Consider the following 26,624-nt stretch of genomic DNA (forward strand, 5'->3'; position numbering starts at 1 on the left):
GTCAAACCGTCATCTGTAATCTCTCTAGCTGGAGTTCTGCTGCTCCTAACCACATTGATTTCCATTAGATAATACGACAGTTAGGGACTATCTCTATCATTGCAAATCTCACATAACATGCTCTCCACACTTATACACACTTTGCACCAGTCCATGACCTTTCAGGAAATATTTACCTTCTTTTGAAAATTTGCCTCACTGTTTTCAGGCTATCATGAAAGCATTCAGATTTCAAATTTCAATCACTTTCTACAATATTGACCAGGAACACAAGATCATGATAATGAAATCCTTTTTCATGTGGCATTTTTAGGATACTTTCTTCCTATTAAGTGCTCCCTCATGTTCAGGCCAGGCCTGAGCAGAATAATGTAGCACTTGGGAGTGAATATACATCCCAGCAATCCAGCACTGGAAGCCAGGATGGCAAATATCTCCACAGCCACCATGTATTTGCCTTTGGTGCTCAGGTATGATGGAATGAAGGACACCCAAACACTGCAGAACACCAGCATGCTGAAAGTGATATTCTGAGCCTCATTAAAACTATCTGGAACCTTCCTTACTAGGAAAGCCACAATGAAACTAAGAAGAGCCAAAACGCCCATGTACCCGACCACAATATAAAATGCAACAGTGCACCCCTCATTGCACTGTAGAATCATCTTGCCAGTTACAGACTGTGTGTCATATTCAGGAAATGGAGGAGACATGATCAGCCATATAGTGCATATCACAATTTCACCAGAGGTGCAGAGAAGGACTAGATAGATTGACACTCTTGTCCCAACCCACTTTCTTAACTTGCTGCTGGGCTTGTTGGCACGGAAGGCAATGACAACTGTGACAGTTTTTGCCATCACAGACGAAACAGCAATGGTAAATATCATCCCCAAAGCAGATTGCCTGAGAAGACAGGTCACTGCTCCGGGCTGACCAATGAATACCAATGTGCAGAGGAAAGATAACATGAGGGAGATTAGGAGGATGTAACTGAGATTTCGGTTATTGGCTTTCACTACTGGTGTGTCCCGATATTTAATAAAGATTCCCAGCACTAGGCCAGTGATAATGAATAAGAGACAAGAAATAGAAGACAAAGCTGCACCGAAGGGATCATCGTAGGACAGGAAATCAATGACTCTCGGTAGACACTCATCCTTCTTCTCACTGGGCCACTGATCTTCAGGGCATTTTATGCAGTTCAGTGCATCTATGGAACATAACATATCTTAAGGATTAAATTGTAAACATTTCATTATCAACAAATCTAAACTTTTAAAAAGAAGGAAACAATAGTTCACATAGATAGGTCTAGCAGACAGGCTCTATGTACTCTTCCCCTACTTCTATAAAATAGTCCACACAAATAAAGGCTTAGCATGCACATTTGCTTGAGTTGTTACAGCATAAGGGTATTTGTGCACATAAATGAATAATTAGCTGACAATTGACATTAATGGCAAATAGGCTATTTTGATGTTAATTGGTGCTAATTTGCAGTTATGCTTGTAACTGTCTTCAGTCGCTATTCTATAAACTGCACATACAAATCTAGTGCATACATCTGCAGGGGGGCATTGATGTGGGAGGATCAGGGGTGCGCCCTACATTAGCATGTGCAGGTGATAGAACACTAGCATTTACGCACCCAACTGCCCACATGGTATAAGTGCTCACGCCTAAAGATGAGCACATAGATGCCCTTATGCATTATTCTAGAATGGCAATTATGCCTGCAATTGCTGTTATAGAATTTCCATAAGTACATAAGTATTGCCATACTGGGAAAGACCAAAGGTCCATCAAGCCCAGCATCCTGCTTCCAATGGTGGCTAATCCAGGTCATAAATACCTTGGAAGGTTCCAAAAAAGTACAAAACATTTTATACTGCTTATCCCAGAAATAGTGGATTTCCCCCAAGTCCATTTAATAATGGTCTATTGACTTTTTCTTTAGGAAGCCGTCCAAACCTTTTTTAAACTCCGCTAAGCTAACCGCCTTTATCACATTTTCTGGCAACGAATTCCTGAGTTTAATTACACATTGAGCGAAGAAACTTTTTCTCTGATTCATTTTAAATTTACTACATTGTAGCTTCATCGCATGCCCCCTAGTCCTAGTATTCCGCTTAGCATGCTCTTACAGGGCACCTAATTGTACCGTGTTTCCCCGAAAATAAGACAGTGTCTTATATTAATTTTTGCTCCCAAAGATGCGCTAGGTCTTATTTTCAGGGGATGTCTTATTCGGGAGTAGTAGGGGGACTGTGGCAGTCGGGAACAGTATTGAAGTGGGGGACGGTATCCTGCAGGAGTAGGCCGTGGCTTACAGTGACCGCAGGACTCGAGCGGAGCAGAGCCGCCCTGGCCGGGCTGAGAATGGAGGAGGGGTATGAACTAGGGAAGGTAATGGAATGTGGGGCTGGGCTGCTCTGGCTGAGGGTCTCGGGAGGTTGTGAGAGGGCTTAGGGCGCAGGATCATCCCTACCGTATTACAAACATTAAAACAAATTCTACAGTAGCTCCGTTCCCCGTTGGTGGCGCTTTATGCGCTCCTCCTGTACATTTGCTACACTTTCCATCCTTCTAGTCTGACTTAGCCCTTGGGCGATAGAGCAGCGCCAAAAGGGCTCGGTTACTCATTTTCTTTTCTTTTATTATTTCTGCAAGGGGGATGTTTCTTTTCTTTCCAGGCTCACTTACCGGTAGTTGATCTTCACAAAAGCGTGAAGGAGGATGGTAGGAGTCCGCTGGACGATAGATTTTCCACCTCAGTCTTGTTTCTTGCATTTCTTTTATGTTATTTCGTCTTTGGGTTGCAGCGAAAAAAATTAAGGTTTCTGTGTCCATGTCCCATCGGGGCCAAACAAAAACTTTGCTAGGTCTTACTTTCAGGGGAGGCCTTATATTTAGCAATTCAGCAAAACCTCTACTAGGTCTTATTTTCAGGGGATGTCTTATTTTCGGGGAAACAGGGTAGGTGTCCTTTTGAAAATTTACCCCCATCTGGAAAGGCAGAGGAATAGATTATGGGGGAAGTTGTACCTTATTGGACATTGAAGAGGAGAAGAAGGTTCCTGGATGTGAAATAAATGGGTTATCCTATATACTCAGCCAGCGGTGGCTCTACCATTACGCCAACTGAGGCGGGGGCCTCAGGTGGCAAGCTTCACAGAGTAGCATCTTGCCACTGCCACCAGCCACCCCCCTCCACTGGCTGTGGTATGGTTTCTCCCCCTTCCTTCCTCATCCCCCTTAGCCTGGTGGTTAGTGCAGCAGACTTTGATCCTGGGGAACTGGGTTTGATTCCCACTGCAGCTCCCTGTGACCATGGGCAAATCAGTTAACCCTCCATTGCCCCAGGTACAAAATAAGTACCTGTATATATGCAAATCACTTTGAATGTAGTTGCAAAATACCACAGAAAGGCAGTATATCAAGTCCCATTTCCCTTTCCCTTCCCCAAGTCTACCTTCTTCTATAAATGGCGCTCAAAATTACATGTGCAAAGTTGAATGCTTACCCAATTTGAGCACACAATTTAATTGAGTAATAAACCAATTAATACCAATAATTGGATGTTAACAATTAATTACTGGTGTTAATTAGCAACTTATTGTTTTTAAGTGCACATCTTGCTAGGTGCTATTCCATAAAGCCATATACTGAAAATTTACATCCACAACTGCAAAGCAGGTATGGCCATGAGAGGGGTATTGGTGGGCCAGGAGCATTCACTAAAGATTTGCACAGTCTTTTAGAATTTGGGGGATCAACATTAATTTAAGTGTGAGGATTTACACCAGGTTTCAATTGGTGCAAATCCTCACACCCAAATTGTGGCATGGATCCCAGTGCTAAGCGCTATTCTATAAATTGCACCCAACTCAGAGCACATCTAGAGAATACTAATCGGTGCTCAATTTTTTGGTGTCGAAAGGTGGGCACCATTCACTGAATCTAGTCCACTAAGAGGGGCATAATCGAAAGGGACACCCAAGTTAATGCTACATTGTTTCACAAGCTAAGTGATCGTAGCCAGGAAACTCCCTTTATTGCATAAACTTGAATCATTAAATATGATGTAGGATACAGGAAGTATTCAGCATCTTGCTATATCTATGTTTCCAGTACCCATAGGTGTATATCTGATTCACATTAAATATAGGTATTTCATATATAAAACACTGATGTGTTTTGTCTACCTGTGGTATTAGAATACTCCCCTTCAGAGCAGGGGACACAGTCAAAGCAGCAGACCGGCTTCTCATGATCAATAACTTTCCTGTATCCAGGTGTACAGCTCTCAGAGCACACAGAGCGGAGGACCTGAGGAGACGAAGAAATACAGAAATAGAGTCATATTCTCCAATCAGCAGTTCTCTCTCTCTCTTCGATGACATGCTAAAATTTCCCCCAGTAAATAGAGCATTTCTGAGCTATCACACAGCAGCTACATAAGAACTAATTTAAAGACAGATTTTATACTGGGAAGGTTTTCTTCCTCTGCCTTTTCTAACCTGCTCTGTTCCCACATTATAAACCCTACTATAAACAGAATAGATAGTGTCAGGCCTGGTTAGAGGGAGTTTTCCATTTGATGGCTGTAAGGTTCACAAAGAGTTGCTTGTCCTTTGGAGCTGAGGGCTTGAAACGTCCGACATGGATCCAGGCGGTTGTCAAATTAGGGAAATGAAAATACTGTGTGATATCATAGTGAACTGTAGCATGTCCTTTGTCATCAAAGAAGATCTCACCTCCCTCTGGAGTTTTAAAGTGAACCTTTTTAAGGTACTGGTTGAGCTAGAAAGATAAGTCATAATTAGAATATTGTTTTTCTTGTTTGCTTAAGTATAAATCCTTGATATGTTGTCCTAAAAAATGTGAATAATTGCACCCCTTTGCGTGTTTGCTACCTTATTTCTTTTAAATCCAGGCAAATCTTTAATACCATATAGCATAATGTAGATAGATCTGGCGAGTCCTCTAAGAGTGTAAAATGCTGCGCTATTCGTGTACTATTTTTTTAGAGAGAGCGTGTCATGGGCGGAGAATAGGCATAGTGGCATTAACTAGGTAGTGCACTCATATTAGCACTTGCTAATTGGTTAACATAGACAATGCAGGAGCCTTTAGTGCCACCAAAATAGGAGACATTAAGGGCTTCCACAGTCATTTTTTTTCAATCACTGCCTGACAATGCAAATATTAGCATAAGGCCAGAAAAAAAAATAACTTAGCACTCCGTATGCCCATTTCTTAGGGCAGCTTAGTAGAATGGTGCCTTAATCGTAACTGTAAGAGGGTATTCACACTGGTAGAGCATGGATGTGTCATGGGCATGTTGCCTAGTGATGTGCACAAATTATACTGATACTATCAGTTGTGCATGCTTAGGAAGGCCCTCTCACTCCTGATTTGAAATCTCAATAAGAGGAGTGTGGTAGCCGTGTTAGTCCACTCTTAAGGTTATCAATAGAAATCAAACAAAATAAAACATGGAAAAGAAAATAAGAAGATACCTTTTTTTATTGGACATAACTTAATACATTTCTTGATTAGCTTTCGAAGGTTGCCCTTCTTCCTCAGATCGGAAATAAGCAAGTGTGCTAGCTGACAGTGTATATAAGTGAAAACATTCAAGCATTACTATGACAGTCTGACAGGGTGGGTAGGAAGTATGCATGGGGACATCAAAGCATATCATTGATATTCTAACAGGTGTCAGACTGTCATAGTAATGCTTGAATGTTTTCATTTATATACACTGTCAGCTAGCACATTTGCTTATTTCCGATCTGAGGAAGAAGGGCAACCTTCGAAAGCTAATCAAGAAATGTATTAAGTTATGTCCAATAAAAAAGGTATCATCTTATTTTCTTTTCCATGTTTTATTTTGTTTGATTTCTATTGAAATCTCAATAAGAAACATTGCCTCAATTTCAGCATGCCAAAGAAGATTTACGTTTGTATTCTATAAGAGATTTATAGAACAGTTATGGTATCTAGATTTTGCACCAGTTTATAGAGGGGAGGGGGAGTTGTTTTTGCTTTTATTATTGATTTTGTTGTTTTTAAGTATCACACAGGTTCAGATCAATATTTCGAGGATCCCAGTATCCTGTGTCAAACAGTGAATAATTTCGGTTAACTGGATGTATTGAACAGACCCATTCCCCTCTGCTGACCTACAGAAGAGATGGGAATCCCAATGCTTGCCAGACTTGTAATTCTTAATGGACCTCACTTCAAGAAATAATACAAATGTTTTTAAAATCTAACTTTACTTACCACATAGTGTGCTGAAGCATCCAGCGATCATTTTGTCATGTGCACGCCCTATCCATCTACTAAAAAATTTATTTTTTTAGTGCTGAGGCGAGTATTGGGGCAGAGAGTGGGCGTGTTCTATCCTAATCAGTTAGCACCGTTACATTGCCACGTGCTAACCAAATAGGTTATGCTTCACGTATGAGACTTATCGCCTACATAATGAGCTCACACGCTAATCGCCACACACGAATGATAAAATTAGCACATGGCTATTAATAATAAAATAGAAGAAACAGCCATTTTACCCCTGCGTAAAATGGCCTTAGTGTGTGGGAATGACCTGCATAAGGATGCTCTAGTGTCAGTTCTTACTGCAGTTTGGTAAGAGGACCCCATAGATAAGGTCATTATAAATAGACATACAATATAATGAATGCTAATGTCAATCTTCTGAAGGATCATATGTTCTATGACAAGAGTTATAAGTACTTCAGTATTGCCATACTGAGACAGACCAAAGGAACATCAAGCCCAGCATTCTGTTTCCAACAGTGGCCAATCCAGGTCACAATACCTGGCTGGCAAGATCCCCAAAAAGTACAAAATATTTTTTACTGCTTATCCCAGAAATATTGGGTTTTCCCCAAGTCCATTTAAAAATGGTCTATGGACTTTTCCTTTAGGAAGCCATCCAAACCTTTCTTAAACTCCTCTAAACCGTTACCACATTCTCTGGCAATGAATTCCAGAGTTTAATTACACGTTGAGTGAAGAAAGATTTTCTCAGATTCATTTTAAATTTACTACATTGTAGCTTCATTGCATGCCCCCTAGTTCTAGTATTTTTGGAAATTGTAAAAAGACGCTTCACATCTACCCGTTCAACTCCACTCATTATTTTATAGACATCTATCATTTCTAGCCTTAACTGCTTTTTCTCTAAGCTGAAGAGCCCTACCCGCTTTAGTCTTTCCTCATAGGGAAGTTGTCCCATCCCCTTTATCATTTTCAACGCCCCTCTCTGTACCTTTTCTAATTCCACTATATCTTTTTTTAGATGCGGCGACCAGAATTGAACACAATATTCGAGGTGCGGTCGCACCATGGAGCGATACAACGGCATTATAATGTCCTCATTTTTGTTTTCCATTCCTTTCCTAATAATACCTAACATTTTATTTGCTTTATTAGCTGCAGCAGCACACTGAGCAGGTTTCAACGTATCATTAACAATGACACCTAGATCCCTTTCTTTATCAGTGACTCCTAATGTGGAACCTTGCATGACGTAGCTATAATTCGGGTTCCTCTTTCCCACATGCATCACTTTGCACTTGCTCACATTAAACGTCATCTGCCATTCAGATACGTCTAGTCTCCCAGTCTGTTAAAGTCCTCTTGTAATTTTTCACAATCCTCCTGCGATTTAATGACTTTGAATAACTACGTGTCATCAGCAAATTTAATTACCTCACTAGTTACTCTTATATCTAGGTCATTTATAAAAATGTTAAAAAGCAGTGGTCCCATCATAGACCCCTGGGGAATCTCACCAACTACCCTTCTCCATTGAGGATACTGACCATTTAACCCTACCCTCTGATTTTTAATCAACAGTAGAACACTACCTCCTATCCCCTGACTCTCCAATTTCCTCCAGAGTCTTTCATGAGATACTTTGTCAAACGCCTTCTGAAAATCCAGATACACAATATCAACCAGCTTACCTTTATCCACATGTTTGTTCACCCCTTCAAAGAAATGTATTAGATTGGTGAGGCAAGATTTCCCTTCACCAAATCCATGTTGACTTTCCAACTTATTTTCGAAGGAGATCACCGGCCATCTTCCGACACAAATCGGGAGATGTCCGGCGATCTCCTGAACCCGGCCAAATCGGTATAATGGAAAGCCAATTTTGACCTGTGCCAACTACTTTCCGTCGCGTAGCCGGCCAAACTTCAAGGCAGGGTACAGAAGGCGGGATGGGGTGGGACGGGGCGGGACGGGGGCGTGGTTACAAGATGGCCGGTTTCGCCCAATAATGGAAAAAAGATGGCCGGCTCTGATGAACATTTCACCGGCTTCACTTGGTCCATTTATTTTTAGGACCAAGTCTGAAAAAAGTGCCCCAATTGACCAGATGACCACCGGAGGAAAGTGGGGATCACCTCCCCTTACTCCCCCAGTGGTCACCAACCCTCTCCCTCCCTAAAAAAATAAAAACAATTTTTTTTGACAGCCTCTAGGCCAGCCTCAAATGTCATACCCAGCTCCTTGACAGCAGTATGCAGGTCCCTGGAGCAGTATTTAGTGGGTGCAGTGCACTTCAGGCAGGTGGATACAGGCTCATCCCCCCCTACCTGTTACACTTGTGGTGGTAAATGTTGAGCCCTCCAAACCCCCCCAAAACCCACCGTACCCATATCTAGGTGCCCCCTTCACCCTTTAGGGCTATGGTAATGGTGTAGAGTTGTGGCAAGTGGGTTTTGGGGGGGGGGATTTGGGGGGCTCAGCACATAAGGTAAGGGAGATATGCACCTGGGAGCAATTTTTTAAGTCCACTGCAGTGCCCCCTAGGGTGCCTGGTTGGTGTCCTGGCATGTAAGGGGTGCCAGTGCACTACAAATGCTGGCTCCTCCCATGGCCAAATGCCTTGCATTTGGCCGGATTTGAGATTGCCAGCATTAGTTTCCATTATCGCCGGAAACCGATGCCGGCCATCTCTAAAGCCAGCCCAAATGCTGACATTTGGCCGGCTCCAACCGTAATATCGAAACAAAAGATAGCCGGCTATCTTTTTTGATAATACGGTTCTGCCACTACTTTACGGCACTGGCCATATAGATGGCCAGCGCCGTTCGATTATGCCCCTCCACTTCTCATTAATCCATGCTTTTGAATTTGCTCTGTAATTTTTATAATAGCCTTTACCATTTTGTCCGGCACTGACGTCAGACTAACCAGTCTATATTTTCCCAGATCTCCTCTGGAACCTTTTTTCAAAAAATCAAGGTTACATTGGCCACCCTGCAATCTTCTGGTACCACGCTCGATTTTAAGGATAGATTACATATTACTAACAATAGCTCCACAAGTTCATTTTCAGTTCTATCAGTACTCTGGGATGAATGCCATCTGGTCCAGGAGATTTGCTACTCTTCAACTGCCCCATTACATCCTCCAGGTTTATAGAGAATTCATTCAGTTTTTCCGACTCATCTGCTTCGAATACCATTTCTGGCACTGGTATCTCGCCCAAATCTTCCTCGGTGAAGACCGAAGCAAAGAATTCATTTGATCTCTCTGCTATGGCTTTGTCTTCCCTGATCACTCCTTTTACTCCTCAGTCATCCAACGGTCCAATCAATTCTTTTGTTGGCTTCCTGCTTTTAATATACCTAAAAAAATTTTTACTATGTGTTTTTGCCTCCGACTCAATCTTTTTTTCGAAGTCCCTCTTAGCCTTCCTTATCAGAGCTTTGCATTTGACTTGACATTCCTTATGCCATTTCTTATTATGTTCAGTTGGTTCCTTCTTCCATTTTCTGAAGGATTTTCTTTTAGCTCTAATAGCTTCCTTCACCTCACTTTTTAACCATGCCGGCTGTAGTCTGGTCTTCCGTTCTCCTTTTTTAATACTCGGAATATATTTGGCCTGGGCTTCCAGGATGGTGTTTTTGAACAGCATCCACGCCTGATGTAAAGTTTTGACCCTCTCAGTCGCTCCTCTAAGTTTTTTTTCACCGTTCTCATTTTATCATAGTCTCCTTATTTAAAGTTAAACACTAACGTATTTGATTTCCTCCTATGTATACTTACTTCAAAGCTAATATCAAATCCGATCATATTATGATCACTGTTATCAAGCGGCCCCAGCACCATTATCTCCCACACCAGATTATGCACTCCACTAAGGACTAGGTGTAGGATTTTTCCTTCTCTCGTCGGCTCCTTTACCAGCTGCTTCATAAAGCAGTCCTTGATTTCGGCAAGGAATTTTACCTCATTAGTGTGCCCTAATGTTTCATTTGCCCAATCAATATCATGGTAATTGAGATCACCTATTATTATTGTGTTGCCCAGTTTGTTTGTGTCCCTAATTTCCTTTAACATTTCTGCATCCGTCTGTTCATCCTGGCCAAGCATACGGTAGTACACTCCTATCACTATCCTTTTCCCCTTTACACATGGAATTTCAATCCATAGTGATTCTAAGATGTGTTTTGTTTTCTGCAGAATTTTCAATCTATTTGATTCAAGGCTCTCGTTAATACAATGCTACCCCTCCACCAATTCGATCCACCCTATCACTACGATATAATTTGTACCCCGGTATGACAGTGTCCCCTTGGTTATCCTCTTTTCACCAGGTTTCAGAGATGCCTATTATATTTAATTTTTCATTTAGTGCAATGTATTCTAACTCTCCCATCTTAGGCTTCTGGCATTCGCATATAGACATTTCAAACTATGCTTGTTGTATTTACATCATGCTCAGTACTTGACAGTATTAATTTGCAATCTTTTGTCTGATTTTTATTTTTATTTAAGGACACCTGATCTACTAGGGTCTCTTTTGCAACCTCACTATCGGGATACCGTATCTTCCCTGTTTTGGTGATCTCTTTGAAAGATACCTTATCCCGAACCATGCGCTTTTGAGCGATTGTTGGCCTTCCCCCAGTTTCTAGTTTAAAAGCTGCTCTATCTCCTTTTTAAATGCAGATGCCAGCAGCCTGGTCCCATCCTGGTTAAGATGGAGTACATCCTTTTGGAATAGACTCCCCCTTCCCCAGAATGCTGCCCAGTTCCTAACAAATCTAAAACCCTCCTTCCCGCACTATCGTCTCATCCACACATTGAGACTCTGGAGCTCTGCCTGTCTCTTGGGCCCTGCGCGTGGAATGGGTAGCACTTCAGAAAATGCAACCCTAGAGGTTCTGGATTTGAGTATTTTACCTAAGGGCCTAAATTTGGCTTCCAGAAGCTCTTTCCCACTTTTTCCTATGTCATTGGTACCCACATGTACCAACACAGCCAGCTCCTCCCTAGCACTATCTAAAATCCTATCTAGGTGACCTTTCCCCTTTGTTTGGCCTTTGAAGGGATTCTCCACTTGGTCTCTCAGCTGTCTGCCTCTTTCCCCTCCTGCCTCTCTGAAAAGGCATCTTTTTTCTTCCTCACAGGCTGAACCCTCTGTTATACATCATTTTTTCCTATCATTGGGCTTACATTATCTGTCCCGTGTAATGGCAAAAGCCCAAACATTTTTAAGGGGCCCTTTTACTAAAGCTTGGCATTTGCTAAGAAGTCTGTTTTATACCTATGAGCTTCTTATCATTTAGCATATGATAATTTCGTCAGTGTGTGCTAAGCTTTAGTAAAAGGGCCCCTAAATTTTCTAATGGTGCCCTGATGCAATATGTCTTCTGAGGTACAAGAAGAGCTACATTTCTGTGTGATCCTATTTGATCAACAAACTACTCTCTCTGTGACAGACCCAATCACCTCCCTGGAGTGGAAATGACTGTGAGAATCCAGTTATAGTCATTATCTCTTGCTGTCTACTTCAGGGGCTCAAGCTAGAATTATCAGACTTACCTAGGGATGCACAGGTGTAGAAGACATCTATCTATCTATCTATCTATCTATCTATCTATCTATCTATCTATCTATCTATCTATCTATCTATCTATCTATCTATCTATCTATCTATCTATCTATCTATCTATCTATCTATCTATAGAGAAAGATAGATGCATTTGTCTGTACACCTGTGCACCCCTAGGTAAGTGTTATTTTTGTTTCAGTCACTAAACCATCAATAGTGCACACTGTTTTGCAATATTAAGAGTTATTTCAAAATAGTGAACACTGATTTAAAATAGTGTGTACTACTATGGAGAAATAATGCACATTATTGTGATTTAAAAAAATCATTAAAAGACTTAGGGCATGTTAATATTTTAGATCTCATTTCAGAACTAATACTGTATATACTCTGAAGATAAACCGAGATAACAGTGAAGGGCGACTAAAATGGTAGCAGGGATGGGACGACTTCCCTATGAAGAAAGACTAAGGAGGCTAGGGCGTTTCAGCTTGGAGAAGAGACGGCTGAGGGGAGACATGATAGAGGTATATAAAATAATGAGTGGAGTGGAACAGGTGGATGTGAAGCGTCTGTTCACGCTTTCCAATAATACTAGGACTAGGGGGCATGCGATGAAACTACAGTGTAGTAAATTTAAAACAAATCGGAGAAAATATTTCTACACCCAAGGCGTAATTAAACTCTGGAATTCATTGCCGGAGAATGTAGTGAAGGCGGTTAGCTTAACAGAGTTTTAAAAGGGGTTAGACGGTTTCCTAAAGAACAAGTCCATAAACCACTACTAAATGGACTTGGGAAAAATCCACAATTCCAGGAATAACATGTATAGAATGTTTGTACGTTTGGGAAGCTCACCAGGTGCCCTTGGCCTGGATTGGCCGCTGTCATGGACAGGATGCTGGGCTCGATGGACCCTTGGTCTTTTCCCAGTGTGGCATTACTTATGTACTTATTTGTCCCCTAAAAAATGGTGGGGGGGAATGTTAACTCAAATATAAACCGAGAGTTTATATTCAAGCATTCCTTCCTTCTTTCCCTCCCTCATGGGTTCCAGTTGTTCCCTTCTTTTCTCTTCCCTCCCTCCCCATGGTGTCCCTCCTCTGCCAGCACCACCAAATCAAAAGAGTTTCCATTTCCTCCCTCCCTCTTCTCATACCTCTCAACTGAGGAAGCTCCCCTCCCAGATCCATCCTTAGGCCCACTCCCGGGCCTATCATATTGTCCTGGTGGTCTAGTGGACAGTCATGGCAAGGGTGATCTCAACTCACTCCTGCCCATGCTGTCTTCCTCAGTCAAAATGTCTCCCATGACTTCCAGCAGCAGTCTCGCAAAATTGCTGCAGAAGATGGTGGCAGCCATTTTGAGATTGGAGCTGGCACAGGAAGGAATGTCCTGTCTGTACTGACTCTAATTACAATATGGCTGCCATGACTTCCTGTGGGAGAAATGCCAGACACTATGGTGGAAAGCTCAAATTTAAACTGTGATGCAAATTTGGGGAGTTTATTTAAGCCAAAAAATATCTGTTTATATCCAAGTATATACAGTACATCCATAGACTCATTCATACTTGCATCTTTTACTGCATCTTAATACTCCCACAGCTCAGTCCCTCCCAGTTCGCCATGGCTCCTTTCATCTTTTAGACATGGAGGTCAAAAAGACAGCTGTGTTCCCCAGAGCCACAGACTCCCCCATGCCCCTTCCACCAATGTGGAGAAAATGAATGGAAACAAAGCTCCAGATTAAATACAGTTTCTTCTCTATTCTCTAAGACTATTTGCAGTTTCTATATTTGATTTTCATCCTTTATTCAACCTTTACAAAATTTAAAATTCTTTTTTAGTCTTCATTTACAGCCAAGCTGAGATATTGAATTGCAATTTTCCATATGGATTTATATGAATATTATAGATTGCTTTATATTATGTACATCAAAAATCTACAATATTTAGGCTAAAATTCTATATATGGAGCCAAAACATTGGCACTGATAAAATTTTGTGCTATACTATACAGTGGTGTAGCAAGGGCAGCTGACACCCGGGGCAGGTCGTCGATGCGCACCCCCCCCCCCCCCCGGTGCAGCACGACGCACCCCCCCCCCCCCCCCCCGGTGCAGCACGACGCACCCTCCCCCCTCCGGAGCGCACCCCCACTCCGGAATGCACCATCCCCTCTGGAATGCACCCCCCCTTCTGGAGCACATACTTACTTTGAAAGCGGGGCGGGAGGGCCGAACCGCCCCGAGTGCATGTCGCTGGGAGCTGCGTCGGCTCTGCTGGCTCCCTGCTCTCTCTGCCCCGGAACAGGAAGTAACCTGTTCTGGGGCAGAGAGAGCAGCGAAGCCGACACCCCCCCAGCAGCGTGCACCCGGGGCGGACCGCCCTACCGCCCCTCTTCCTACGCCAGTGATACTATATTCTATAAATGGTGCTCAGAGTTGGGCACCATTTATAGAATAGCACTTAGTACAAGGATCCGTGCTGATGTTTGGGCATAACAATTTACACCAAGTGAAACCAGGTGTAAATCTTCACGCCTAAATTTGGTGTGTATCTCTGTTATTCTGTATTATGGTGTGCAAATTGCAGGAGCGCCCCTGATCCACCCATACTCCTCTTCTAATTCTGGTGCCTAAAGATGCATGTGCAAATTTAAATTAATGCCAATTAGCACCAATAATTGTATACTAACACCTAATTACCAGCACTAATTGGCTCATTTTGCATGTGGAAATTAGGTACAAATAAGTACCTGTATACAATATGTAAGCCGCATTGAGCCTGTCATGAGTGGGAAAGCGCGGGGTACAAATGTAACAACAACAACAAAAAATTACTTATGCAATTTTGGGCACTATATATAGCAAAAATTAATTTTTCTGTAAGGAACAAAACTATTACACTTGCAAGAAAAGTTGAACCTGCCGATTACCTGCCATGGCTTATATTCCATTTTAAGACTATTTCCAAGTTGGGACTTGGACATGTACAAGTTGTGTAAAGCATGAGCAAGGGCATAGATCATGTTATACAGACTGTAAGAGAGCTCAAAATGATCCATATCAAATAGTGAAGCATCAATGTTAGGTAGTGTCTCCAATCTTGTGCAGTTTTCATTGCCATTGAATAAATCACATTCAAATACAGGTCTCCTCAAAGGTAAGAAAGATGGTTTCAAGAATGTAGAGGAGTTGATATTTTGGAGGAAATCTTTAAAACCTGGAATATCTCCTTTTGGGATAGTAAGCCTTAGAGAGCCATTCAATGCATTACATATCAAAGGTGTGACTAAAAGAGCCTTGCTCTTAATAGAAGAGGTCTCCATAGAGAAGATAAACAGTTTTGTATCAATATTTTTATAGGAGATTAAACAGAATGTTTCTATTATGATGATCTTGGTAGTGTGGATAATAATAACATTGGCCTTTGATTTGTAGATCTTGTTCAAAATCTGTTCACTTCTTTTCTCTAGTTTTTCAGAAGAGGAACTCATAATATCTGGAATTGATTCCAAAAAATCTACACAGCCCCCACTCCTGATAATCTCCATCTTTAGTTCCTCACAGTACATTATTTCATTCTCATCAGTTGAGGTGATCATCCCCACCCAACTCCATCCAAAGTGTCTGAGAAGTGGAGTCAAACCATGGTAATGAGAATAATCACTTGGAAAACTGTGATAAAAGTATGGGAACTCAGCATGTTCATTCAGTGATGTTTCTGTCAATCCATAACTGATCTAGGATGGAAAAGGTAAAAGGATTTCATCTTTTCAGATTTTAGCACTTATTTGAGAGACTTTCGGGCTTATTTTTGAAAGAGAAGGCAGCCCATCTTTCGACATAAATCGGAAGATGGACGTCCTTCTCCCAGCGTTGTCCAAATCGGTATAATCGAAAGGGATGGCCAAAGTTCAAGGGGGAGTATTGGAGGCATAGCGAAGGCGGGACTTGGCCGTGCCTAACACTTGGACATCCTCTACCCATAATCGAAAGAAACAAGGACGTCCCTGACGAACACTTGGATGACTTTATCTGGACGTGTTTTTATTATGACCAAGGCACAAAAAGGTGCCTGAAATGACCAGATGACCACCGGAGAGAATCAGGGATGACCTCCTCTTACTCCCACATTGGTCACTAACCCCCTCCCACCCTCAAAAAATATCTTTCAAAATATTGATTGCCAGTCTCAGATGTCATACTCAGCTCCATCACAGCAGTGTGCAGGTCCCTGGAGCAGTTTCAGCGGGTGCGGTGCACTTCAGGCAGGCGGACCCAGGCCCATCCCCCCCTACCTGTTACGTTTGTGGAGGAAACAGTGAGCCCTCCAAAACCCACTAGAAACCCACTGTACCCACATCTAGGTGCCCCCTTCACCCGTAAGGGCTATGGTAGTGGTGTACAGTTGTGGGTAGTGGGTTTTGTGTTTTTTTGCGGGGGCTCAGCACACAAAGTAAGGGAACTATGTACCTGGGAGCAATTTATGAAGTCCACTGCAGTGCCCCCTAGGGTGCCCGGTTGGTGTCCTGGAATGTCAGGGGGACCAGTGCACTACAAATGCTGGCTCCTCCCATGACCAAATGGCTTGCGTTTGGTCATTTCTGAGATGGATGTCCTTGGTTTCGATTATCGCCGAAAATTAGAAATGACCAAGTCTAGGGATGACCAAATTTCATGATTTGGACGTCCCTGACTGTATTATCGAAATGAAAGATGGATGTCCATCTTGTTTCGAAAATACGGGTTTCCCAACCCCTGGATTGGGATGTTTGCAAGGACGTCCTCATCAAAACTTGGACGTCCCTTTTGAAAATGCCCCTCCACTGGACTCATTTTTGAAAGAGAAAAACATCCAAAAAGCATCATAAACCACCATTTGGATGTTTTTCTTCTAAAAAAGTCCAAATTGGTATGTTCAAAACTTATTTTGTAGACGTTTACCTATGCAATTCGTTTGCAGTGCAACCAAATCACAAGATGGCATGTCGGGGGCATTTTGAAGGTGGGATGTTTTTCGGCCGTAATGAAACAGAACAAAAATGTCCCTGAATCCCTGGAGTAGTGGAGTGGTCAGTGGAGTGCACAATGAGGGACCCAGGTCTCTATCTCCCTCTACCTGTCACACTTGTGATGGAAACTGTGACCCCTCCCAAACTCACCAAATTCCCTACTGTACCTATATATAGGTGCCCCTTCACCCATAAGGGCTATTATAGTGGTATACAGTGAGGGACAGTGTGCTTTGGGTAGGTCTTGGAGGCTCAGGGAAGCAATTTTATGAAGTGCACAGAAATGCCCATTGCTCTCCTGGGATGTCTGGGGACCAGTTTATTATAAATGTTGGTTCCTCCTTTATCCCAATAGCATGAATATCTACGTTTTGTACTTACTTGGGTTTTTTTTTCCCCGAAAATGTACCAAAAAACAAAACATCCAAAGCATGAAACCTTGTTTGAAACAGTATTTAAAAGAAAAAAAAAGATATTTTTTTTCTTTTTCAAAAATGACCTCCTTTCCTATTTGGATTTTGGATAGATATTTTGTACAAAACGTCCAAAATCGGACTTACCTTGGAAGGGAGATTCTCAGAGGGGATTTTTCGATATGACATCCACGTCCATTTGTAGGAGTTTCAGTGAAAATATCTAAAATATTCAATCTGAACATAACAGTTTTCAAACTGGAAAAACATATTTTTTGTTGCAAAAATCACTAATGTACAGGCATTTTTGTGCTCAGTACGTATTTTTGAAGGTACCATTTTCGAAAACAAAATGTTCCAGAGAAAAACAGAAAAAAGAAACAGTAGGGATGGCTGTGTGGCACCATTTCTAGTAAACTGGCCACACAGATATCACAGCAGAACAGAGGGGCAGCCTAGTGGTCAGTGCAGTGAAGTTCACATAAAGGGACCCAAGGTAAAAATCCCACCTTAACACCCTTATTTTGTATTGTGAGCCCTCCAGGAACACCTACTGTACTTAACTATACACCACTACAAAAGCCCTCAGGTCTATAGGTGTATCTATAGGTACAGTTGGTATTTTGTGGGTTTTGGAAGGCTCATAATTTCCACCACAACTGTGCTAGTTAGACTGGGTCCCTTTCTCTACAGTCCACTGCAGTGACCACTGGTCTACTCCTGGGACCAACTTGTTGCTCTAATAGGAATGGCCATAATATCTGAAGCTGTCACAGAGCCTGGTATCTACTGTTACATCTTTTTTTTGGGAGTGAGGGGTCAGTGACCAATGGGGGATTATGGAAGCTGGAGGAGTAAGCTATTTGTTAGTACAGTGGTCTGAGAACTCTGGGCAAGTCTCTTTATTAAAAAACTTGTATTCCATGTAATCCAAATGTTCTCCGCAGATAACAATACATACATTCATAATATCAAACTAACAATATACAATGACACGTACACAGGCCTCATACATATTATTCACATAAATTAGGCATTAACAAATTTTAGCATATTCAGTACCCTGAGTACATAATTTCTGTCCAATTGTCTCACTTCTCTCATCTCACCATATGCCTGTATAAACAGATAAGTCTTTAAATCCCTCCTAAACTGCTTTACATCCTGAAATTTTCTTAATCTCAATGGCAAGTTATTCCACATTCTACATAAAAAATGGATTATCTAAATTCATTCAGTCTCATTGAATGGTGTGATGGTACATCAAGTGTTTAACTGATCAGGAGATCTTAAAGATCTCAGGGATTGATATACATTTAACTTCATAGCCAGCACTTTTGAGACCTGACCCATTACCATCTTAAAGACTAAGCATAAAATCTGAAACTTGATACAAAACTCTATAGGGAGTCAACGTAAACTCTTCAGCACTGGTGATATATGTTCATATCAATTGTAACCAGCTGACTCTTGCAATAGAATTTTGTGCAATCTGTAGGGCCTTAAGGTACCAGGTATAAAATAAGTACCTGTATATAATATGTAAAGCGCTTTGATTCTAACCACAGAAAGTCAGTATATCAAATATCACCCCCCTTTCCTCTTTCATACCTTAATCCCTCCAGTGCTCAGTTGGTCAGTTAAGGCACCTTTTTGTGACTTAGTTGTGATTGAACCAGGTCTAGATAAAAAAAAATGCCCCAGTTTTTGCCCTAGATATTTTTATCTTCTTCTATTATCCCAGGAAAATTTCAAAATTCTGGGCCCATCCAAATCCCACCTAAAACATACCCCAAACACACTCCCAACATAATCAGTCTGAAATCTGTGTTTCAAAAATCGCAACTTGGATATTTCCTGTGAAAATCATCCATCTGGCCCTTTGTGCAGCTTTAGAGACATTTTTCTTTTTTGAAAATGAGCGCCTATTTATTAATTTCCTTCAATAAATGCGATCCAATTCAGTGCTATAGAAAAACAATGCTTTCTTCCAATATAATACTATCTGGCTGATATTGAACTGGGATGGTCAGAGTTGAGGCAAAATGTGGACTTTGGATACAATAGAACCCAATAGTCAGTACCGGTAGGTTGATGCGAGCTGGCAGTGATATTCTGTTAGCGACCCCTTTCAGACTACGATAGCAAATTGGATAACATTGGGAATGTGTTTTTACTTTCCTATCAGTTTCACTATCTGGTTAATGGTCTGAATATGGCAGCTAACTGGATAATCTCCAGCAGTGGCGTTCCTAGCGTCGACGACACCCGGGGCGGATCGCCGATGCGCCCCCCCCCGGTGAAATGACACCCCCCAGGTGCACACCGCTAGGGGGGGTGCCGTGGTGTGCGCCTGTCGGCTGTGAGTTCGAATCGCTACGCTAAATTCTCTCGTTCGCTGCAGCTCCCTCCCTCTGCCCCGGAACAGGAAGTAACCTGTTCCGGGGCAGAGGGGGGGAGCTGCAGCAAACGAGAGAATTTAGCGTAGCAATTCAAACTCGCAGCTGACAGGTGCACGCCGCGGCACCCCCCAGCGGCATGCACCCGGGACGGACCGCACCCACCGCCCCCCCCCCCCCCTTGGTACGCCACTGACCTCCAGTGATGTTCACGCTCTGCTGTGTACTGCCCCAGCATTGTCTGGATACTGCGAAGGTGGTCAGAGGAAACTTTCAGCGGCATCATCTGTTCAGTGCCTGTGAATATCCATCTTTCTGGCACTTATCCGGTTATCAGAACCTTTGAATATCAGCTCCTAGAACTAACATTCCATACAGTATGGAATTCTATATATGGTGAATAATATTATGCGCTACTTCTGCGTTTTGTTTTTTTTGGTATGGAAAAGCATTAGAACAAAAGCAAGGCACCAAAATGGGCCAAAAATGGCAGATCAATGCAAAGCTTCACATATGCAACCAGTTATATAATAGTGCCTAAGTGCGGATCTGAACAGGGGGTGTAATGATGGAAGGGACATGGGTAGGACAGGGGCATTCCCTTAAAATGTGCACAGTGTTATAGAATTAGGGGGATCCACACTCAGTTTTCACATTGGGATTTACACCTGGTTTCAGCTGGTGTAAATCCTTGTGCCCAAAGTTGGCCGTGGATTCTGGCACTATGTGCTATGCTTTCAAGGGAGTCCATCCTTAGGCACCCTTTATAGAATACTGTTTAACGCTAACTTTATTCAGTGCCAATTTTTGGGTGCCATATAAAGAATTTAGCCCATAATGTAGATAATGGGCAAGAAAGGTCTACATCCACATATCTCAGAAGAAATTGACTGAGTTATTAATGCTATCTTGGTCTATCTTAATTCCCTTTTGGGGTCTATAAATGACACAACAAAAGAAAATAAGCAAAGATACATGTACTATATTTTTCTCAGTGTTATTAAGAGATGTTTGCAGTAAAATTAAAAAGAATAATTCACTATAGCTGTAATACAACTATATATTGGTGATTTCTAGTCTACTCCCTACAAACAAATTTAGGTTATTCCTGACAGTTTCTTCTGAAGCATTGTGACTTATCAAAGGCATACTTTTCCGTAAGGAATTTCCTGTGAATACTGCTTAGAGATTAATGAGAATTTTACAAATAAGTGGTGAATTATTACAATAGTTGTAATATGCCAGCGAGATATTACACCAATAAACCACCATCAATAATCCAGACCAATAAGAGACAGGCAAGGGAAAATAAAAACTATCACAGCAAAATTTTAGAGATTATAAACTGAGACTGGTTGTTTCTATACCTGTGGGTATCCATAGATCCCGGTGAGTCTGGCAATTGCATGCAATGCCAATGAAGGGAGTCTTCCAATGAAACCTGCAACATGGCTCTTCAGATGACATGTATAGCCAGGCACTATTTCTTCATTTCCTGATAATATGCTTAGAACACCACACAGTGAAAACGAAGCATCAGAGCAGGAGCCAATGACATGGAAACCCAGGGTGATATTGGGTAAGATTTCTGCATTTTGGTTGGTCTCCTCAATGGCAAAATAAAAGGTTAAGTAATGCCGAATGTAGTACAAGGATTCATCTCTGTGAGCAAGCAAACACATCATTAGATGCATAAACTATACATAAATGATGCAACTGTAGTATTGCATCTTACCTTATGCTATGAGTTTACCTTGTTGAGAAGACTAGGTAGACCATACAGGTCTTTATCTGCTGTCATCTACTATGTTACTATGCAACTTTATACTAATTCACTATAATCCAACTCCTACTTCTCAACTACCAAAATATACCCAGCAATCTGCCACTGAATCTTAGCTCAACCCTGCAAGACCATATGTATGGAACTGAGATCCTCCAAAGATCTGCTGAAGCATATTAATCCTGAACTGCTTAACCACTGAATATTTTCTTATTTCTTATTTATTAGGATTTATTTACCGCCTTTTTGAAGGAATTCATTCAAGGCGTACAGTAAGATAACTCATATGCAAGCACACATTCAATCCTAACTTGCAGTACCACTCTTTATTTCCATGAAGGACTATAAACCAGTCTTTGTTTTACCACTCACTGCTCTATTGCCTTCAGTATGATATCAAGTATTAGGCAGTTTTGGTATTTGGGGTTTAGAAACAGGGCTGCATCTCATGAAAGCTTAAAGCAACCCAAGTGTTCCAATATGATTGTAAGAGGATGGAGCTATGCAAAGCAGAACGATCTGATTATGAAATATAGAGAGTACAATGGTTTACAAAGACTTGAGAGATCAGGTAGAGATATTTAGGAATCAATTTTATAAAGTTATTTTTTAGTAGGTGGGTAACATCTGCATAAATGGAATGTTGTAATGTCCTGACAGGAGTAAAGGATTGTGCATTGACATGATGGCTTGTCTCTGGTAGATGAATACAGAAGTGGAGTTTTGAAAGAGTGTGGTCAGAGTTTTCAAGTATATACATGCAGATTTAAAAAACTGCTATGTATGTGCTTAAAACATTCTAGGGACAGACATTTACTCCAGCATTCAAGCAGCTGCAAATGTCCACATCTCCAACACAGGTGAGATTTCTGCCTCATGAGAGCCTGATAAACCTGTAGCTGCTTCTGAGACAGTTTATAATTCAGGCAACTTTAGCAAGGTAAATATATACTTAAAAAGGGTAAATGGCTTGGAATTATCCTTCCTATACAGCTCTTCTGGCTATCATTAAGTAAAGAACACCAAATAACTGACAAAGCAATTTAATAAATGGATTTGTGCTATAGTAATTTTAGTACAGACTATACCTATCTCCTGGTTATACCGTAGAGCAAGGAAAGCCAAGGTCAATGTTTTCTTATAACAATCTAAACAATGGCTATTTACTTTTCACCCAGTTCTTTTTTTTTTAATTTCTTTATTTATAATTTCAAATATAATACATTCATTCAACATAAATGCTGGCAAAATAGGAAAAAAAAGTTTACAAAGAAAAGTATAAATTTTCCTCCAAATATTTAAGGAGAAAAAAAAGAAAGAAAAAAATATTTTAATACTTAGTCCACTAGTTATAGTCAAGATACAAGGCAATATTTATAAAGCAAATACAGAGCATTAAACTCTTAAACCATTAATTGAGAGGGAAGAATCTAAGGTCTCTGCCAGCACCAACACCACCGCTTTCTTTAGCAATAACTAGTTGCCTCAATTTATCCGGGTCAAAAAATACGTACTGATTCCTATTTAACGAGATAAGACATCAACATGCAAATTTAAGTCTAAAGGTGCCCCAAGAGAAAGAATTCGGGGCCGCAACCCCCAAAATTCTTTTCTTCTTTTTTGAGTTGCTTTACTAATGTCCGTAAAGACTTGAATTTTTGCATTGTAAAATTGAGCTGCAATTGATCTGAAGTACAGTCTCAGTATGTTGTTACGATCAGATTCAAAGGCGAAAGACACAAGAAGAGTTGTACGCTCAGTGATAGATTCTATAGAAGTTTCAAGCAATTGGGTCAGATTTAGTTCTGGTGTCTCCACTGAGAGGGTTTTTGCTCCGGTAATATAGTATGCTTTTATTATTGATGGTATAGCTTCAGTAGGAATTTTTAATATGTCAGAAAAGTATTTCTTCAACATTTCTACTAGAGGTATCAAGGGCGTCTTTGGGAAATTTAGAAATCTTAGGTTATTGCGTCTAAGTTGATTGTCCAAATATTCAAATTTCCTTTGAGCAATGTCTCTTTCTATAACTATATTACCGACAGCTAATTGTAATTTTTTAATCTCAAGTAAATTAGACTCACTTTTGTCTTCCTGTGCTTGCATCTTCGTTTCCAGCGTCTGTTGATGTATTTTCAAATCCTGTACTTCCGTTTTAAACAAAGAAGAAAGTTGAAGCAGGGTCGTGTTTGTGGTTTGAATAACCTCCCAGAGGGTCTCTACTGTTACGACCGCCGGTTTCACAGTCACTCCGGGAACCGCTGGGGGAGACGCCAGGGTGAGGGAAGAGAAAGAGTTAACCTCTCTCTCCCTCCGTTGTGTTTTCATGTCCTCCGGCATCGAGAATCCGATTGGTCCGCTATCAGCCTCAAGCAATCCTGAAAGAAGCTCTCCAGTCGGGTCCGCAACTCCTCCCGGTCTCGGAGGGGCAGTCTGGTTGGGCGGGCTCAGTGACACCGCCTCCCCCTGCGTGCCAAGATCTCCCGAATGTGCTGGGGATCCAACCTGGCCCAGTTCTTATGATATTGTGTTTCTTGCTTTAATTATGTTTGGCCATTTGATATATTGCCAAATACTAATCAGTGATTCAGAAATAGAGAAGTTGAATAGTTCAGCAAGGCTCATGGAAGGTTCATTTTGCAGCTCCTACTTTACAAAATTATCTCCCAGCTGATGCTGTTTTCTGTTAGAATGATCTGAACTTTCATAAACGAGTTCAGATTTGGTTAGTTTTGATTGTAATTTTGGAATATCTGTTGGACAAGTATGTAGGGTTTATCTTTGCATGAATCCTAAAAGTGGGGGAGTTGGCTATAAGCTAAAATATACTTGATCACTACTGATTTGAAGAAGCTATTGGGAGACCACGGTCACTACCACCAGTTGCATTTTCTGCAATGCTTACAAATGGTCAAGGCCATGAAGTTGGTAACTTCATAGGCAAGAGCCAGATCCTATTTTGTTGAATACAACAAGAAGTTACAGAAAATGTATGATGATATCCGTATTTATGAAAGATTAAAATGCTGTTCTCTAAAACAGTTTTTAATGAAGAGAACAGTTAACATAGGTTTATTGAATATTGGTGATCTGATGACTCTGTAGGAGTATACTTTCCAGCTTATTTTAGAAAGTGAAAGACAACCATATTTCCACCCAAATCGGGAGATGGGCGTCTTTCTCCCGTGGGCGCCCAAATCGGTATAATCGAAAGCCGATTTTGGGCGTCTTCAACTGCACTCCATCGCGGGAACGAACAAAGTTGACGGGGGCATGTCAGAGGCACGGTGAAGGCGGGACTGGGGCGTGTTTATCGGCCGAGGAGAGCTGGATGCCCTTGGCCAATAATCGAAAAAAGAGCGAATTTGGGTCACTTTTTTTGGACCCTTTTTTCACGAGCAAGTCCCTAAAAAGGGCCCCAACTGACCAGATGACCACCGGAGGGAATCAGGGATGACCTCCCCTGACTCCCCCAGGGGTTACTAACCAGTCGCCCACCGGGTTGTCAAACAGGATGCCCACACATGCGCATGTGTGGGCGTCCTGTGTGACGACCCGGTGGGCGACTGGTTTCGAGAACCCAATAGCCTGCGATAGCCGACTTTGACCCCTGAAGACGCTTGGAGGAGCAAAACACGTGCGTGTAGGGTCTTGTTAAAGAAGAGAGTATATCGCTATAGACTCAGACCAGTGACGTCTTCAGCTATGAAGAACAGTGTAATCAGTTAATGGCAACAGCTGATTGAAAATAGATGGTGGAAATCTTATGAACTTTATGAGATGAATACAATTTTGAAGTGAAGAGATTTATGGTGATAATCTTGCCTATTGTGAAATAACAGTGGATCTTCTGTAAACTGAACAAGATTATATGCAGTAAAACGATATAAGTTCCTGGATGATCTCGAGTGTGATCGGGCACTTGGAAGAACTTTTAATACTATTTAGTATTATTTTTGTATACAACTGAATTACGTTTGCTGCTACAGGGTCAGATTGACCATTGTTGTCCTTGATGACAAGTTATGAAAAATATGATATTATAAGGGTAATTTAAGATGGTTTAAAAGTATGGGGAAATGTGTGTAGGTAGTGTATGAGTGAGTGAAGAGTGATTGGTGCAAGTAAGCAAAGTTTTACAATGATTAATAAACAACAATGTAGATATGTAAATGTAATGATTAAATAAAGATTTATAAGTAACAACAGTTGTTTTAGAATTTGCATATATATATATATATATAAGTAAATTAATACTTACAGTTTGCAGGATTCAGTTGTATTGATATTTGTAAAGCTTAATGGTATGTTCAATATAGGGTAACTATTTGTAAATATTCCACCCAAGATCAGATCACCTTTCTTAAAGAATGTCTTGCCCTTATCATAACTTCCAAAACGGAAGGTTGTCTGGCATCGGCTAACTACTGCATAAACCATCGTCAAGACCTCACTCAATCCTAGAAATAAGGGACATAAAATCATTCTCTCAATAAAAAGTCTTCTGTACCAGCTCTAGTTTTACCTGTATCACAGTTTTCTCATAGCTTTGCCTTGACGCAGACGTAGTCATCCGTTAGTGAGGGCAGAAGCTTCGCCTTAAAATAACTTGCTCTTCTGCTGTCTCCCTTGACTCCAGGGATTTGTTGCTTGAATCGAATGGACGTCTATTTCAGGAAACTGCTATTAGTGCCTTTGCCCTTGATCTGTGCTGCACTCTAATTGCAGGCTAGATATAAATAATATAGGCAGCTGTGATAATACTTTGGTCCATCTCTCCTGTGGAGTGGTTTAAGACAAATTCAATAAAGGGAAACATGAACTTCAAAACATGTCTTTGCTTTCCCTCATATACATTCAGTCACATCTGCCACTTACACTTTTACAAACAGCTCCATCTCTCAGTAACATTTTAAACACTTTTTTTTCATATTCCAGAATAACATTAATGTTCCAAATTCAGCCATATCCAAATAAGTTGAATTTTAGCTGCCCCAAAGTCCCCACACTGAAAGCATGCTTCTAACTTGCATAACTTACATTATTGTGTTCTAAAAGGCAGGAAGACACCTGCATTCTTATATGAACAAAATGCCTGATATTTATATGCAAATAGCTTG

The 26,624-nt window shown here is 41.2% G+C and overlaps 1 protein-coding gene across 1 annotated transcript; it reads right to left on the minus strand.

Annotated features, from left to right (window-relative positions):
- Positions 1–296: 296 nt before the first annotated feature.
- LOC115458160 (extracellular calcium-sensing receptor-like) lies at positions 297–25,944 on the minus strand. Its single transcript, XM_030188015.1, has 5 exons — positions 25,766–25,944; positions 21,089–21,383; positions 14,831–15,637; positions 4,209–4,332; positions 297–1,213 (listed from the first exon to the last, which is right to left on the minus strand). The coding sequence occupies exons 1-5, from the start codon at positions 25,942–25,944 to the stop codon at positions 297–299; spliced, it is 2,322 nt and encodes a 773-aa protein (XP_030043875.1).
- Positions 25,945–26,624: the final 680 nt, after the last annotated feature.

Source organism: Microcaecilia unicolor, chromosome 14 (assembly GCF_901765095.1).
Source record: "Microcaecilia unicolor chromosome 14, aMicUni1.1, whole genome shotgun sequence".
NCBI lineage: Eukaryota > Metazoa > Chordata > Amphibia > Gymnophiona > Siphonopidae > Microcaecilia > Microcaecilia unicolor.